We start from the raw sequence: 18,422 nt of genomic DNA, 5'->3' as shown, positions 1-18,422 counted from the left end.
AAATTACATAAAAAATTGAGAACTTTTAAATAGTTGATTTGATATTAACATTGATATATTTTTTTTCATTTTTTTTGATATTTTCAAAATTATATTTTATTTAAAAATAAAATCATTATTGTGTTATTAAAAACACATAAAATCGTATTATAACATTGACAGAAACAAATAATAAAACAGAACATTAAAATCGAGATGTGTCTCGCTGCATTTTACGAGAATACGAGAACACCTTTTTACTATAGATAATCAAATGTGATAGTATTATTCCATCACATATGATACACATATGATACAAAATCAGAGACGCAGACCATTTTTGATGCAATCTTGGTTGTGGGCTAAGTCGCCCTTACACCACTAAGGCCACTCACAAGTATTATCACATGCAATAAGGTTGTTGTTGTTGATATGATACCATTATTCATCAAGACCATCATATGCGATGCTAAATCATAGACGCGTCTTATCACACGTGATAAGGGTGTTATTGCATTATCGTAAGATGAAGATGTTCCGGTTTGAACCACCACCTATATATATAAGTTGCAAGTAGATTTAATCTTATTAAACTGTTACACAAACGATGAGCAAACCTTCGAAATCCCTAAACCCCTCATATTAAACTTGTATTTAAATGTAAGAATCCAAAATCAATGTTTTATAATACGTGATCATAAGAAACAAGAGAGCCCATGGACCATGGCCCAAACGACAACATTCTATTAAAAAGCGTCAATGAAAGGGTTTTTATTACGACTTTTTAACGACCATTTTCTATGTTTCACTAACACCCCCTCAGCTTTTTGCTTCAGTCCATTTATAGTCTTTCTACTTCGCCGGAAAATCCAACACCACCGGTGGACTGGCTTCACTAATTTATCGGCGGGAGGAGGAGGAAACAATCACAAGGTCAGAATTGCATATATTGAATTTGCCATTTTTGACTCAATCACGGTGACCGGTCACTTTCTTCGTCGTTGGTGGATCAATCTAAGGTATTGTTATTTTAGATCCGTCTTTGGATTATCAACAAATCTTAGCTCATAATGTTCAAAGCTTCAAATGACGGCATGTATCTCACGCATACAATTTTATACACACACTCGTTTCATACTAGCAATTTGCGATGCCGATAGAGACGATTGAGTAGTGGCATCACAAATTAGTTATGTGCTACCTGAGAGTATGATAACCTGGGATCGAAGCTCGATACGAGTATTACATCGAAGGTCGACATACAAACTCACTTTAGATCACGCATCAGTGATTACTAGTATATGTTCACTTCTCATGGCACCCTGTGACGTTAGTTATCTATACTTATTTGGTGTAGGAAAATAAGTGTGGATTTTATTAGATGGTTGGTGTAGGAAAATATACTTAGGTGGATAATGACGACACTATAAATCTAGAACAAGTGCTTATCTAGCATAAACGTGGGCATTATTATTTCAAATGAAACTCTTGTATTAACGAACATGAGAAACAAATGTATATTGGTCATAATAAACATGATTTTCTCTAAATTTTGTTTGGTTATCCTTGAAGGATGCAAGTTTGAGGGAACATTTATCTAGTTATAGATCAAAAGATGGAAGGGTTCAAGGCCAGATTTCGATTAGCAGCGATCGTTGTTCTTTCCATTGGGATCGCTCTCGTTGCTATATATGATTTATTGAAGCCAATTTCAAACGGTTGTGCCATGACATACATGTACCCAACCTACATTCCAATATCAGCAACAGAAAGTCTGTCTTCTTCAAAATATGGACTGTATTTGTATCATGAAGGGTGGAAAAAAATTGATTTTAATGAGCATCTTAAACAACTTAGTGGGGTTCCTATTCTTTTCATCCCTGGCAATGGAGGTAGCTACAAGCAGGTGAGTTTACATTTTGTAATATGTAATTTAGCTTGTTTCTTTTTCTTTTTTGCCTTGCCACACTTATAATGATGTACTTTGATAAAGGTTTTTTTAGGCAAACTTACTTTTTTCTAGATTTTTACACCATATCCACAAGAGATGTTGCTTGTTATGGAGCACTTTGTGAATTGTTGCAAAAACAAAGTCTAAAGTTCCTCCTTGCTGGTCATACCAAATAAACACAGGAAACAATAAGCAACTAAAAGCACTTATTCTTTGGTTCCTACCTGCGATTGATATTTGAGTTGTTCTAATGTACACCTTTTCGGACGTGAATATAGCATCTGTTACATTCTGTTTCTTTTGCCCATAGATACCCTGCTATTATTATTCACTCCTCAATCACATGTGAGTTGCTTTAATGCAAACTTATTTAAATCAAAACTGGTGTTTGGAGAAAAAAAAATACATTTTCTTCATTGAATAATACAAGGATTTACAGGCATATGAATACAGCATCACAGGATCCCTAAAACATGAAACAGTCTATAAAGAATATAGAAACTCTTCCAGTTTACAACGCCTTTCCTAGTTTTAGGAAACTAAATATTTTGTTGCTTCTTTCCTTGTTTTGGGAAACTAAATATTTTATTGCTCTAATTTTTGACACCCCCTCAAGTTGGGTGTATAAACATCTAGAAGACCCAACTTGCTAACTAGAGACTTAAAGGAAGGCTTGAATAATAATTTTTGTGAGAGTATCTGCAATTTGTTGGTGTCGTGTGGCATGCGGATTTGCTCTAATATTAGACAAAAACCTGGATTAAATCAGTCTCACATAAAGTTAATTTTATTATTTTTGTCAGTGACAAAAGACCATTATTCTTTTCTTGTATATCCCTTTTCATTATACACCAGATTGGGTGAGTGAAGGTCATTTTCTTGCTTATCATGTGAGGATTTTGCATCATTGATGCATGAATGAAGTGACAGTATGCTGCTGGTTCTTCTTGCTCTTTTTGAGAATGGACTTGGAATTTGAATTGCAAGATAGAAGTCTGATATTTCTTGGTTATGGTTTGTACTTGGCTAGACACTTCGAAATTTATCACAAAATCTTTCTTTAGACAAAAGCAATTAGAGCATAAGCATACTCCAAGAACCAGAGACGAAACCTGAGTTGAATGGAATAATGCAAATTATGATACTGGTCCAGTTCTACTGACAAAGAGGATTACGTATGAATCTTATGCGAACTCTTAACATATTTCGAGTTTATATATGTTATGTATTAAATACATTAATTATTTAATCACCATATATACATACACCATAAATTACTAAAATTCATCCTTGCATTACATACGCAGAAGTCCCCCTATCTCCAAGATATCTAATATGCCATCTTGTTCTGAGTTACTTCTCACAGGTCAGGTCCTTAGCAGCAGAATCTGATAGGGCTTATCAAGGTGGCCCACCTGAGCCTATGTTGTACCAAGAAGCTTGCTTAATGTTTGAGGACGGAGTAGAGATGGATGAAACTGATATTCCAATATCCAATCAGTATACTCGCAGGCTTGACTGGTTTGCGGTGGACCTTGAAGGCGAACATTCTGCAATGGATGGTCAGATACTTGAAGAACACACAGAATATGTAGTATATGCCATTCACAGGGTATCAAGCTTGTTATCTTTGTATAAAGCACCTATAATAGCACTCGAAGATTGAATATAGTGTCATAAGTGAAAGAACGGCATGCTAGACAAATTGAGAAATATGCAGTTATATTCTTTTGCAAATAAGTTTCAAGCATTTGTTCCTTGTTGTAGATCCTGGATCAATATAAAGAATCTCAAAATGCTCGAGTAAAAGAAGGTGCCGTTGAATCTGGTAGTCTGCCTAATAGTGTCATATTGGTTGGCCACTCTATGGGTGGTTTTGTTGCTAGAGCTGCAGTTGTGCACCCTAATTTGAGAAAGTCAGCCATTGAAACTGTTCTTACATTATCAACTCCGCATCAGTGAGTTTTCTGGACTTTGTAATTATTATTCTGCGTCTAAAACCTTACCCCATAGTTGTAACATAATTTTCTATAATTTTGTTCCAGGTCACCTCCTGTGGCACTGCAGCCATCATTGGGTCACTATTATGAGTACATAAATAAGGAATGGAGAAAGGGTTATGAGGTCCAAACCTCTAGAACAGGAGCTCACTCGTCCAATCATCAACTATCTCAAGTGATTGTTGTCTCCATTTCTGGTGGTGGTAATGATTATCAGGTGATGATTTTTGGCATCTTCTTTTGTTGATTTTGATATAGGTGATAGTAATTTTCCAAGTTTCATCATAAACATATAACAATGTCCTATATTGAATGTTGGATAGCTTGAGATGAATTGTGGGGTAGTTCTTGCAAACTCGTATTTGATAAGTTGTAGTTCAATCACTTGGCTAACGTGAACTTGTCACAGTATTGAAACATAGTGTCTAAGATACCGTTTGGCATGTTGTTAAGCGGTTCTGCCCAGAAATTTGCTATCACAAGCACCATTTTGCTTTTTATCTATTTGATTCAATTAGGATTATTGATATGTCTAAAGTTATCAGTTCTCCTTGTCCGGAGGTCCCGTTGATGTGCAATTCTTTTGAATATAAATATACATATATTAAGATTACTGCTTCATGGAACTGTAATATTGGATGTATCATCTACTTGACAAGTTGCTTTTCACATGCTACTTCTGGTACTTTTAGTGTGCGACATGATAATAGAAGGGTTAGTTCATTAAGCAGACACTGCAGGTTGTGAGCTACATGGTGGCATATAGCATTGTGACATGTGGAAGACACCATTCTTCCTTGCACAAAATACATCTTTCTTTAACTCTATTGCTACTTGGCCTGGGTAAACCTATTGGTGGTTCACTCCATCTGGAAACTGCATATGCTCCTTTCCCCGTCTCTCTATATACACAGATTATTAGCTCAAATGGAATTGCAGATGACTGTTCTTCTTCCAAGTTCGAGTTTTTGCTTCATGGAAATTTACTCTATTGAAGTATTGTTTTTTCATGTTCCTTTCTTCGTCTGTCATCAAGTCTGTATTATGTCTTCACTCAAGACATGGTACCTTCATTAGCTGCTAAACGCTCGAGTGAATGAACTGTAGGTGAATGAGAGCACCAATATCTATTGAAGCTCTAATATAGAAGTAGGACAACATTGTTCACACCTAAAAGACAAAAAAGTGGCATCTACAAGCTTTAAAATGCTCCTGATGATGAAGTAAACTGATTATTTTACCATGCAAAGCTTCTTGTTTGTTATCAAATTTCTTTTGTTTAGTATTAGCATTGTTCTTTTTGGTTTCTTTGTCTATGGTGTGGTTACTTAAACTTTTGGGTTTATGCATATAAAAGCTATATTGACCAATGATCACAAGACTTGCAGCATGATTGACTCCTTAGATTTTTCATTTTAGGTGAGGTCAAAGTTAGAATCAGTTGATGGCATCGTCCCATCTACCCATGGTTTTATGATTAGTAGCATGGGGATGAAGAATGTATGGCTATCAATGGAGCACCAGGTTATCTTATGGTGTAATCAACTCGTTGTGCAAGTGAGTCTTCTCCTTTCTAACCTTCCAAGTTTTTATATCGTAAATGGGTATGATCTGCTAACTGATTTTCAGGTTTCACATACTCTTCTTAGATTGGTAGACCCTGAAACTGGTCATCCGATTTCTGGTGCCAGGAAAAGACTAGCAATTCTTACAAAAATGCTTCATAGTGGAATGCCAGGAAGTTTGTCAAGGCAATCGCATTTACTTCAGCAGTCACCACATCTTCCTTTACAGAAAGAGAGAAAATTTGCTGGTACATCGATTCAGGACCTCTTATTTATTTATTTATTTTTAATCCAGAAAAGCTAGAATAAAAGTACTAGTTATTGATGAGCTGGAAAGCTGATGGTCGTTAGGTGAAAATTTTGTTTATATGGACTTGAAAGTCATGAGTCAGGGATGTTCTTTGGACTCCATAAATTTGATGATTATCCCATTATGTGCAAGAGTTTTATGAAACCAAAAATCAAAAGGCTCATTTAATCTGGAAAAAGCTAAAGGCTAATTTAATGTGGACCAAAAATAAAAAAAAGGCTCATTTAATCTGTGAAGGAGGGAGTACTTTTCTTATGTGTCCGATTGATGTGGTACTTGCACACTGACATTATAGAAGTCTGAAAGATCACTTGCTTGGCCCTCCAGGATCTCGGAAGAAAACAATTACTGCATGCCCTAGTAAACTTCATTGGAGTGATGAAGGACTTGAAAGGGATCTTTATATCAAGACGCCAACAGTAACTATTTTAGCAATGGATGGCAGAAGACGATGGTTGGACATAAAAGAACTGGTTAGTCATGACTTTTTTCGGTTGTCTAACGTGTCATACAACGTGTTGGTATTGTTTAATTTTAACCCCTTCCAAGGTTCAGGTAGGGGGTGTGATTCTTCTACAGTCTGTTCTTTATTCAGGAGACCAAACAACCCACAATAAATGCCCCRAGCTAAAGTTCTATTCTGTTGCTATTTGTAAATATTATTTTTTGAGTTCCAGCAAAAATAATTCCTGAACAACTCAAGCAATAGAAACTCTCACGCATACAGGCCTTCTGCCTTCTTTATCCATAGGTCCTAGGATCAGAACCTGGCCCTGCTTCTGTGTTTCAAGATCATTCAAGAAAGCATAATGTGTGTTACTGAGAAAGAATGTATAAACTATGAAGGACCAAGACAAATACCATTAACACCCATAAGCTATCATCTACAATGCTTACAGAATCTAATCCGTCCTGGTGCAGCTCCTATTCCTGATCAATTGGCTACCAGGTATTCACTCAAATGAATAAGAAAAAGATGGAAGATAGAATCCGCACAGTAACTAGGAATGATGCTTATCTACTCTACCTGTCGTTGCTTTGCCTATTTCAATAATTGTTCAGAACTTTTTGTAGGATGTTTTGCTAGGGTAAAGTTTCTATTTTAGGATACTACTGAGCTGAATTTGATAGTTGGAAATGACAAATTTTTCTCATATCTGAAGGTGGCTAAATATCTTTTTACGTTGAATATTTGCTCCGATGACAATTTTTTTGTTGGTTTACCATATAGTCTGTTTTCTTACTTTCTCCTTCCTCATCACTTTCAATGCTAAGGTGATAAAATATAAAATTTCCGATTATCAGGGATCAAATGGAAGAAACACCTTTGTTCTCGTGACAAATCTTCTTCCCTGTTATGGGGTTAGACTTCATCTTTGGCCTGAAAAAGGAACTTCCCCATCAGATTTGCCTCTTAGCAAAAGGGTTATAGAAGTGACATCAAAGATTGCACAGATTTCTTCGGGGCCAGCACCAAGGCAGGTAAACCGCATACCTAATATGTTACCAAATTTTCTTCTTTTATTTTTTTTGTTGTCTTATATACATCAACTATGACTCAATTTCGCTTTCAGTTAGAGAGCATGTTATGTTCATCTGATTTAGGCAATTGTTATGTGTTTCTGAAGGAAAATCTAAAGATTTTAGGTTGTCCATGGTGGAAGTATCTTATGTGATGAGCTGTTTAAATTGTTTATAAATGTAAATGGACTGTCATGCCTGTAGATTGAACCAGGAAGCCAGACAGAACAACCACCACCATCAGCTGTATTTTGGTTGGATGCGAAGGATATGCATGGTTTCAGATTCCTGACAATCTCAGTTGCACCGAGCCCGGTAGTGTTTCCTTTCCATCCAAGTTTATCTTGTGCACTATGTCAAGTAGCTTTTTGAGGCGTGAATTGAGATTATAATGAAATGATTCTTGAAACTGAAGTAATAGATTGTTTTTCAGCACTCAATATCTTCTTGTGTCCTGTAAAGCACAAAAAGAAGATGTCTTCAACTTGATGCTGTCATTTTATTTGGTTGCAGATCATACTTCCTTCTGCATGTCACTGAATTTCGCATCAAATATATAGTCATTTATCCTTCATTCAAATCCTTTCAACTTTTAATTAGAGGCAGAAGGTTAACTTTGAGATTTGTACATGCATGGTTTGAATTTTGATTGGTCAGTGTGCTTGATTTGTATATCAAAATTAGAAGTTAAAATTCACTTAGACATTTTTAACTTCAAATGAAGAGTCCTCTGTACTTTCTGTCATCATTGTTTCATTTGTTTTGCTGTAGAATGATTGACTCGTATTGTTTCTGGCACGTCAAACATGCACTTCGATCATGTGGATGAGTAGTTGTTTTGTGGAAATTAATTCCTGTTTGCATTCTAATATTACTGTGAAGATTATTGTTTTGGTATTTGTTTATAATTATAAATGAGTAAGTTAATTAATCTTGACAATGGAAAAAATAGGGTACCAATCAGGGCTATATGGTTGGCTCTTGAGAAGAAGAAAGTCTCTAGAAAGTATGTCAATGTGATTAAGTATGTGTACAATGATGTTATAACTGTGTGGTAACTATGCGAGGAGAGATGCTCGTATCTTTCCTATTAGAATAGGACTGCACAAAGGGTCAGATTTAAATCCTTACCTTTTTGCTTTAGTAACTTATTAGCTCATGAGGACATATAAGGTGAAATCACGTGGTGTATGTGCTTTGCTACTAATTGATGAGACTGAGTCACATGTTTATACAAAACTAGAGCTGTAAATAAATGACTTATGTATCAAACAGTTATACATACAATTTTAGTGGTCAATATTGAGGGTGAGGAAATAGTGAGCATGGTTAGGCAAGAGGTGACTAAGAAAGGATATCCTCTAGTACATAGGATAAAAGCATGGTGTATGAAGAGTGTCGTGTTACCGTAAACTCCACTGAAGTAGAAACATATCCTCTCCATCTAAAAGTATTTAAATTGACTAGGATGTTAGTTGTAGGATAAAAGCATGGTGTATGAAGTCACAACAAGCATCAAGAGTCTTATGTTATCACAGAATCTGCTGGAGTTGAAGGCCTAGTCCATGCAACATGTAGAGTAGAAGGCTGGGGTGACTCCGATTGAAGAGAAACCATCTCAACAACCACCTGAGATGATTTGATCATCTCCAAATCCCGACTTTTTTGGTGTGCCGAAAGCATAAGAGGCTTGTTTCTAGAGGAGGACTTTAGGAGAGGCAGGGAAAGTCAAGTCTGACATGGGGGAATTATCAAGATAATTTTTTTGGTAATATCTAAGAATTTGGCATAGATGGCAGAGCATGGAAGGATATAAATTGTGTGATTTTTCATCTCCTTTATTGATTTATGAGGAGTTCCATTTTAGCATGTCCAACTAGTTTGGGGTAAAAGCCTCCACTGTACTATATGTTTATAATGATATCAGTATGCCAATTCTTTATATGAACGGAGATCATAAGTACCTGTGTATTTTATCTGAAGTGAGCAACTTACAGTGATTGTATATACCCAGACTGTTTCAGGGAGACCTCCGCCAGCAGCTTCAATGGCAGTTGGGCAGTTCTTCAACCCAGAGGAAGGGCGTAAAGAGTTTTCTCCTCTGTCTTTGCTCCTCTCTATGTATTCTCAGAAGGTTAGTACATTCTTGAATATCTACACTGCTCAAATACAGTGGTGATTTGACTTTTGGCTTTAATTACATACTCCTTATGTGACTTGACCCCTCCCCCTCCTTCCCAAGCTCTTGGATGAGGTTACCATGACCAAAGCTTGTTGGCTGCTCTTCTCCATGATTTATCAAAGTGATCCACTCGAATTAAACTGTTGGCAGGATATTTTCATCAAGGAGGATCATCCTATTGCAATGAATATTACATTCAGTATCAGCTTGGGTCTTCTGCCTGCTACAGTGTCTCTGGAAACTACAGGATGCGGGATAAAGAAGTCTGGACTTCCTGTTGAAGAGGCTGGAGACATGGATAGTGGCAGTAAGCATTTTTTCTTGCTTCATCTTTTTTTTAACTAAAGCAAGTTAATTGTCGTCGATGATATGTCTGGCAACCTTCCAAGATTACTATTTGTTGCTATGGATTAATTAGCAGAACTGACTTCAAACCAAGCTCTGTGTGATTAAATTTAGCATAGAGTTCTCTCCCTACTTTGCTTTATACTTAATTAGATTGGAGGCATACTGTCTTAATCTTTATGATGCTTAGGGGTTAGATCAAAATGTTAGCTGTTGAGCTATATTAAAAAGGGTCACTTGTAACATCTTCATTCATAGAAAAAGAAAGTTTTTTGAAGCATACTGGGCACCCTAGAAACTTAATTTCCTAGGTTTTGAATGGATCTAATCTAAGTGCTCCAGTTTTCCCCATCTGAATTCAAAGCAAAAGTCACCACTTGCTCACATCACAAGTGGTGATTAAGTTAGAAGGAAGGGGCCATATTGACATTAAAGAGGTAGAACCATTTTAGGAATTCGTTTTGATTTGATCTTTGTTCTTTCATAGAGTGTCTGCTCAAAGGGTTTTATAGGTCACAAATAGGCTATTGCATGCATATCTTTCTATACCATGATGTAACATTATTCTGTGCTGATGGTTATTTTTTCTTAATCTTGGAGGACTTTGCAAGCTCCGATGCTTTCCTCCTGTAGCCCTTGCATGGGACGCTACATCTGGTGTTCACATATTTCCTAATCTGTATTCTCATACAATTGAGGTGGATTCTTCACCTGCACTTTGGAGCTCAGCTGAGGGATCTGAGCAGACCAACGTTCTGTTACTGGTAGAGCTAACATGTATACAGTGTCCATTAGTTTATTGAATTCACACAACTTTTCCAGTTGTAATCTAAAGGGGATCCGTATGCAGGTAGATCCACATTGTTCCTATAAAACTAGTGCTGCTGTTTCTCTGACCGCTTCTGGCCGTAGATTTATGCTTTTATACGCCTCCCAGGTATTTTTTATAAGTCATAGCTAAATGTTATCTTTATAATAGATTTAGTTTGTGATTGCCGCAAAAGTTTTCTCTTTCAAATGTATCAAGTCAGAAATAACTGGTTCCTAAATTTCTGGTACATATCATCTACTTGCTATGCTTCACCTTAGACAGTGCATGGCGAATTAGGAACTTCACAATTTGTAGTTTGGCAAAGTAATTTCACTTTTGCAGTTAATATGTTGGTGGGTTGAGGCTCTGTAGGGTTGTATTAGGTCCTTGGAATGCTTCTACTCGTTTATGATTGGAAGTGATAATGAAGTTGGGATATACTTCTTTTTCTAATTTGATATGGGATGGCCCTAAGAAGGGAAGACAATACTAAATATGCTAAAAAGTAGTGCTATAAGATAAATGTTTTCTTGAAGTTCTAATAAGCTTGCATTTATGTTTGATAATATAATGTGAAGTAGATTATTTTCCATGCTGAATGTTCATGCTCTACTACATTAAGAATCCTCATGACGGGAGAACAGGCCCTTGGCTGCAGTTTGCAGGAAAGATCCTCGGGTAGTTTATAGTGCATGTGAAGACACTTCAAATTGTCAAGCGTTAGGGCCATTAGAAATGTACTGTGCTTAAAGCATGTAGCCTCTCTATCCTGCCTCTTTATATCCACCAGTAATTTGGAGCTCTAGTTTCATTGGAGTTATGAGATACTGTGGTTTCATGAATTACTGTTTCATGCAGTAAACCCTATAATCAAATTGCTTTTTGTTCATGCATGGCTTTGGGATTATTTTGGAATTGAGAAGCATGAAAATGTACCTTTTGTGGAAAGCTGGCAGCATGACATTGCTTCTAGGGCACTATTGCTGCTTATTGGTGCATAAAGGTTACTGTAAAGTGGCATTAAACTGAAGTGTTACAATATGCTTATAATCAGCAAAACAATTGATTTAGTTGAGGTGACCGTTTGAAACTTGAAGTTTTGTCTGCTTTAAAGTGCCTGCACACTGCAGGAACCCTTACTTTTGCCTCGGTTCCACAAATACCTGCTAATAATCAATAAAATCATGGCAACGTAAAAACGTTGTGCAAAAGAAAGGAAATAAAAAGTCTGCTTTGTGTTAATCTAGAGATCTGTTATTACTCATGTTACCTTCAACTGTAAGCTCAGAAATGACCTTTTGTTTTCTGCATATTTTGTTACTTGGTGGCACTTGGATTTATTGATTAGCTTATTACTTCAGTTGGATTTTCATGATGCAGATTATTGGTTTCGCCTTTGCTGTAGTCTTTTTTGCTCTAATGCGGCAAGCAAATGCATGGGAGCTTGATCTGCCTGTTCCTTCATTGCTGTCTGCAGTAGAATCAAATCTGAGAATGCCACTGCCATTTCTTCTCTTGGCTATTTCACCCCTTCTGATTGCTTTGTTTTATTCCTGTCTAAGTCCAAAGCCCTTACCTTCCGTCATTGGCTTCTTTGTTGTCTCAATAATTTGCTACCTGTTAGCAAATGGGATCATAATCATATTGACACTGACTACCCAAATTATCTCCCATGTGGTTGCCAGAGTACATGTTTTTTTTAAAACAAGGTCAGATCCATCTCTCTCTCTCTCTCTCTCATATATATATATATATATATATATATATATATATCTCAATTCCTTTGTGTGTGCATCTGTTAACACAAATATTCATATGGATGTCCATGCATGTTCCAGATCCAGTTCATTCAGAAATGAGAGAAGTTAAATTTTGCACTTGAATCATCCCCTAGTTAAATGTTTGAAAATAATGGACTTGTTTTCCCTTAAAATATTTGTCGTTGATGGGAACCTGATAAATAAATTTTTGTAAAGACAACTGAAACACCAAAAGAAAAAGTAAAAGTAAACTTAATGTACTAAATAAAAAACTCATGACTTGAATTTCTTACAGTTCTTGAAGGAAAAAAGCAAACACCATTTATTGTAGCACAAATTTTTCAAGCCAATGTCTACACCTTACGCAAAGAGACTCTACTAACTGGATAGTTTCATTTGACTGCTTTGCTCTTATGATTTTCCTGTTCTCCTTCCTCTTTTTAAATCCATTAGAATAACTTTTGGTAAATAAAGTTTCTCGTCGATCATACATCTTGTGTTGGCATCATATGTTCTTTTACGTAAGAAGATGTCCTTGTTATAAACTAAATAAGTACAATTTTGTAGGTGGCGATGGTGGATACTTGATCTCTCCACTAGTGTCTTGTCATTCAAGGTAATTATTATTTGGTTTCTACCAATAAAAATATTGCTTCTAACTTCTAAGAACTTAAGTGGTGGCACCTTTTTGCCTAGGGTCTTTCCTTTTTCTTTTTCGGTTCCCTTTTATTTGTTTCACATCTGGAGATCCTCCAAAAGTAATTATCTTCATATTGTATGACAGGTGATGAGGGTCATAAATGCCAATCCATCATTGGCTATGTCACTGCTTGCTATTGCTTTGGTCTGCTTTGTCCATCCAGCATTAGGTCTCCTCATTTTGCTGTTCTCTCATGTGCTATGCTGTCACAATGCCTTGTGCAGGTAATATTCCAAACTTCTGCTCCTCACTGCGTGGTTGAAAGGATCCGTAATAAACTGCATTCAACCCAGAACTGTTTGTTTCTGTGATAATACTGTCAGTGACATGCTTTATTCAAACTGATTGGGATGGGCTAAACTGGAACCAAAAGAAACTACAAAACGTATTGGTCTTACTATCTAGAAACAAAGTTGTGATTTTTTTTTTTTGCAGTAATGAACACAAAAGCAAGAATGGCCTTCACCCTGTTTTGCTTCTGTGTAACAGAAATACATTTGGATGCTTTCTGATCAAAGTTATTTCTTCTCTGCCTCCAATTGTCAAGAGTAAATGTTCCGACCACCAATGGTACCATAAAAACACCATTTTTTTTCATTTTGTTGAAAAGAGTGAGTTTGCCTTTTCTACATAAAAGAATTGCTGCATGTTTGATGGTAATTTGGTTATCTTTATGGATTTACCAAGAACCGTGTCTGAACTGTAGCTAAAGACTAAATCTATGACAACCACCAAAATGGGTCATCCAACACACCATTTTTTACTTTTTCTGTAGTGCATAGACATTTTTATTGTATATAATTAAAATGGTGAGCTTTTTATGGCAACTCTTGGTGGTCACTACTTGCCCTTGGCTAAATTGAAAGCAAGGTAAAATTCCAAAGGTATATATTGAATTAGCAAATGCATCCTTTCATTCAAAGAGCATACTCATCGTAATGATCTTATAGCTTATGCTCATTCGCCTCTCAAACAATGCATTTAACTTCAGCTGGTTTGACTCATCTACTCGTCTTCATTCTCTGATTAATGGTTCTAATCGAATTTATTTGAAGTTTTTGACTGGGGATACACAAGTATTCTTGCATGAGTCATAAGCAACTTGGCACCTGAATATTTCTTTAGTCAATTTTGAAATAAAGATTTGTCAAGTTGGTTAACTATCAGTGTTGTGCACTTCGCACACTCCAGGGACTTTACAGAAAAAGTCGCTCTACTCTTTGAGGGTAGAGGTCAGTTGGTCATACATCTCACCCCAACCTCCTGGTGGGATATCTGGGCTAGTTTGGTTTGTTTGGTTTGGTTAACTATCAGTGTTGCTGGTCAAATTGGCAAATGACTGATGGTACTTCTATATTTTCTAGTTATTTTCCCTATAGCTCGTGGTCCTTAAATCGTTTCTACCAGAAAAATTTCCCCTTTTTCTGACAAGGAGCAGATAATATTTTGATTCCCTCATAGCATATGAAACAAAAATTAATCACCTTTATTCTCATGGATATGAGTTCCATTCCTTACATACCAAAATATGCATTTGGTTGGTCAATTATGTTCGGTCTTGGTCTGACAGGGAATCCTGTACCAATACATCTTCGACATTTTTTTGAAGTATATAATATTTATATACGGGAAATGAAACTCACACACGCTTCCTACCTTTGGTGAGGTTGGAATTCTTGACCTGTAGGAAGGTTGGGTTACTGAATACCGCTAGGCCAAAGACCCTTTGGTTCAATATTAATTCTTTTGTTACAGCTTTTTTACAGCTTCCAGCAAGGCTCGAAGCGAAGATTTATTTGGGTTTGGAAATGGTGTGAGGTCATCCAAATCCAACAATGATGAAAACGAGGAAGGTTTACCTGTGGATGAGAACAGTTCCGGCACCCCAGACTCTGCACGAAGCTATGGAGAGACACAGCTAGAGATATTCCACCACCGGCATGGCTTGCTAATCTTGCATCTTCTTTCTCTGTTGATGTTTCTTCCTTCACTCGTTGCTTGGTTAGAGGTACAATCGATAATTCTCCCATTGCATTAGCTTATGTCCTCATCAACCAAGACTTAGATCCAACCAAACGAACCTGGTAAATCTCATACATCATCAACTAAGATTTCTGTTGATGAAATCACAATCTGTTCAGACGATTACTACTCCCTGTCCTAAAATAAACGTCCACGATGAAGAAGGCACATGATTGTAGGAATTTGTAATCATTCACTTTTCATTAACTCAGACAATCCTACCCTTAATAATAGAGGGGGTGATGAATTTCTCCATCTCATAATTACGAGTACAATTGGAAAGTAAAATAGAAATAGACACTTATTTTGGGACACATAATTATGGGTAGTACGGGTACTTATGAAAATATACACTTATTTTAGGACAAATTAAAATAGAAATGTGGACACTTATTTAGAGATTCACTAAAATAGAAATGTGGACACTTATTTTGGGACCGAGGGAGTGATCAAAGTCTGCAAAAAAGAGGAGTTTCAAGATCATAACTAGTTACATAAACATATCATGCTAGCTATTTACACATGCTTTCTCACATTTACGAGCATTAGAGCATCTCCAATAGATTCTCTATAATTTCTTTAAAATAGAGAACCAAAAAGTCATAGTTTCTAAAAAGAATTACATTTAAAGATTTCAACATCCATTATATTATTAAAATATTCTATAAATTTATAATCCAATATACTTTTTTAGAAAAATTTATATAAAATAATAATAATTCAACCTCATTGGTGAGAATGAATAAAAAACTAATTTATCTCTCCACACATCAAGTTTTAGAGAATTCTCTAAACTTGGAGCGTTCTCTAGTTTTCTCTGTTTTAAAGAACGATCAGAGAATCCGTTGGAGCAAAATAATAAACAAAACTCTCATTTTCTCTATTTTAGAGAATCTGTTGGTGTTGGAGATGCCGTTATATACCTTAAAACAGGAGAAATGGCTGAAAAGATAAAATCAGTCATATTCTTACAAAGGGAAATGCTTCTTTTGTATCTTTACTAGAAACTTGACTTATTTGCAGCAAAGCATAGTTGCAGCATTTGATTCCATATTTCCATTTCTTATAGTTAATTATAAACATCAATCAGTTTTCCTGTGGCTCCTTCTCTGGTTCCTAAATAGGTGGTAAATTACCAAGCTACCCATGTCAAATTGAAACCCACCTACCTTACTCTCAAGTCTCACCCGTCCTGTCTAGTTCCGTCTGCTTACCAAACACACCTGTATGGATGTTGGTCCGTTTTACTCAACAAAATGGAAATGGTGTAAACGAAAATCTTAGTTTCATGTCAATATTAAACATCAAATATATAAACCAGTTTCAAATACGATGTTCCTTACAAAATCTTTACTTATTTTTGCAGAGGCTAAGTATGGGCCACAACTTCCCATGGTTGTTGGATTCTGCGTTGTGCATGGGTGTCGTTCTTCATGGTATTTGTGGCTCAAAACCCGAGTTTAACGTCTTCTTTCAGATCCCAGGAATGAGAGGGTATGAAATAAGACAAGGGTTAGTGTACCTCCTTGCCGGCTACTGTTGCTATCTTTCAGGTTTAGATTTGGCTCCTTACAAAGCCTTCTATGCCATGGCTGCCATTGGAATCGTTTCATTTGTTTTTAGAATCATCGAAAGAAGAAACCAACCATATTATAGCAATAGAAAGCATTCTCATCGACACTGAACAAATGGCGGTTTATGCTACCATCGATCATCCTGTTGTTCGTTGTACAATTCATATGTAACGTGTTGATGATAGTGAGTTGGACTATGGATTTGAATGTCTTCAGTCCCAGAATTTTGATGATTTTGATATTCTTTGATTTCTTTTCAGAAAAATAGACTGTAATTTGTTGTGCTTGTTTCAGTGAACTACTTTTGCCAAGTGTCGCTAGTCCAGGTTTTGGTGTCTTTTATGGGATGGCTAATTGATGGAAATCCCGTCTTTTTTGGTTCGAATCGAGGCGCTGCTAAACCGGAGGTTCACCTGTGACGACTCTAGGTCATTTATGATCGTTCAAGGATACATCTGTATCAACTAGTCCCACATGGATAGAAAATAAGATTTATAAACTCCTTATAAGCCTCAAATTATGAACTACTAGTAACTTCTATCATTGTTTTAAGTCATCTCCATACACATGATTACCAAAAAAGAATTTTAGAAAATCATTTTCACATATGAAACAAATAGTGTTATTTTATATATAAACCAGATAAAATTATTTCACATATGAAACAACTGATGCGAAAAAACATATTCATAATTTCATATATGGAACACAAATATCTGAACAATAATATCGTCTTTAAATTCTAACTTAAAATAAAACTCATTGTATGATTGAAATTGAATTATCATAGTTTTGAATATTTTTATAGTTTTTATTTTATTTTTCTAATTATATTTAGTAATTTAATTATATTTGTATTTTGAAGGTTCTTTTAATATAAAATTAAAACATATAAGAAGAAAAATAACTTTCATATAGAATTTGTATACATGCCTACCAAAAAAACTAGTATTGAGAAGCGAGGATGGACTCTAGATGTATGTACAAGTTACTAAGATTGTTATGGTTAGGTGAATAAATTCAATCAAGTTTTGTATACCTATCCATATTAATAATTCAACAAAATTGAAAATAAGATAACTGAAAATTTAAAAATCAAAATATGTTGTATTATTGATTAAACTTTAATTAACAAATAATTAAAAATATAAGTTGGTACGGTACAATATTATCGTGATACACGGCTTCTAATACCATGTGCAAACTAAATTTAAATAGCTGGTACAATACTGCCAATGAACTAAATCTATAAAGTTGATTTGAAAATTAATTGATTTGTCTTGGTACAAAATTGACCAAGTAAAACGCAAAAAAGATGTGGACCCTTTTCGTTTATCAACAGCTATACCCAACGTTTGACTCGAGGTTCAGTTCCTTCTCCTTGATCTATGGTGGTTACTCATCTGTTGTTTTTTTTTAATGCATTAGATTTCGATTCACATCAGTTTCTTCATTGGATCTCTTCTGCAATGTGTTGTCCTCTAATGTTGCTCATGGAGATTTTACGCACACCAAGTGTTTGAGTATTTGTCTACAAGAAGTTTGTTTGTCAAATTTGACTCCAGCCTTCTTATCTTCTTGGTTATTAACAACAACAATTATATCTTATTGGCTTGTTGCATACCTCTAAAAATATTCTTGTTGCCTTTTTGGTTTGCTAATTGTTAATTGTATTCATAAACTTCCTTTAAATTTTTGATTT

At 35.6% G+C, this 18,422-nt stretch overlaps 1 protein-coding gene across 2 annotated transcripts; it reads left to right on the top strand.

Annotated features, from left to right (window-relative positions):
- Nucleotides 1-891: 891 nt before the first annotated feature.
- Nucleotides 892-17,031, top strand: LOC112520715. 2 transcript variants are annotated; one of them, XM_025129206.1, is made up of 19 exons: nt 892-998; nt 1,552-1,885; nt 3,297-3,542; nt 3,698-3,888; nt 3,976-4,147; nt 5,350-5,487; nt 5,560-5,743; nt 6,133-6,278; nt 7,111-7,287; nt 7,531-7,641; nt 9,341-9,460; nt 9,659-9,815; nt 10,454-10,617; nt 10,704-10,790; nt 12,045-12,373; nt 12,992-13,040; nt 13,209-13,348; nt 14,880-15,132; nt 16,513-17,031. In XM_025129206.1, the coding sequence occupies exons 2-19, from the start codon at nt 1,595-1,597 to the stop codon at nt 16,828-16,830; spliced, it is 3,273 nt and encodes a 1,090-aa protein (XP_024984974.1). In that variant the 5' UTR covers nt 892-998; nt 1,552-1,594; the 3' UTR covers nt 16,831-17,031. The 2 variants fall into 2 exon arrangements, with proteins under 2 accessions (XP_024984974.1, XP_024984975.1); XM_025129207.1 differs by lacking the exon at nt 1,552-1,885.
- Nucleotides 17,032-18,422: the final 1,391 nt, after the last annotated feature.

This window comes from Cynara cardunculus (genome assembly GCF_001531365.2).
Source record: "Cynara cardunculus var. scolymus isolate 2C chromosome LG 11, CcrdV1, whole genome shotgun sequence".
Lineage (NCBI taxonomy): Eukaryota > Viridiplantae > Streptophyta > Magnoliopsida > Asterales > Asteraceae > Cynara > Cynara cardunculus.
The sequence above is the reverse complement of the archived record's forward strand: the minus strand, read 5'-3'. Positions and strand labels throughout refer to the sequence as shown.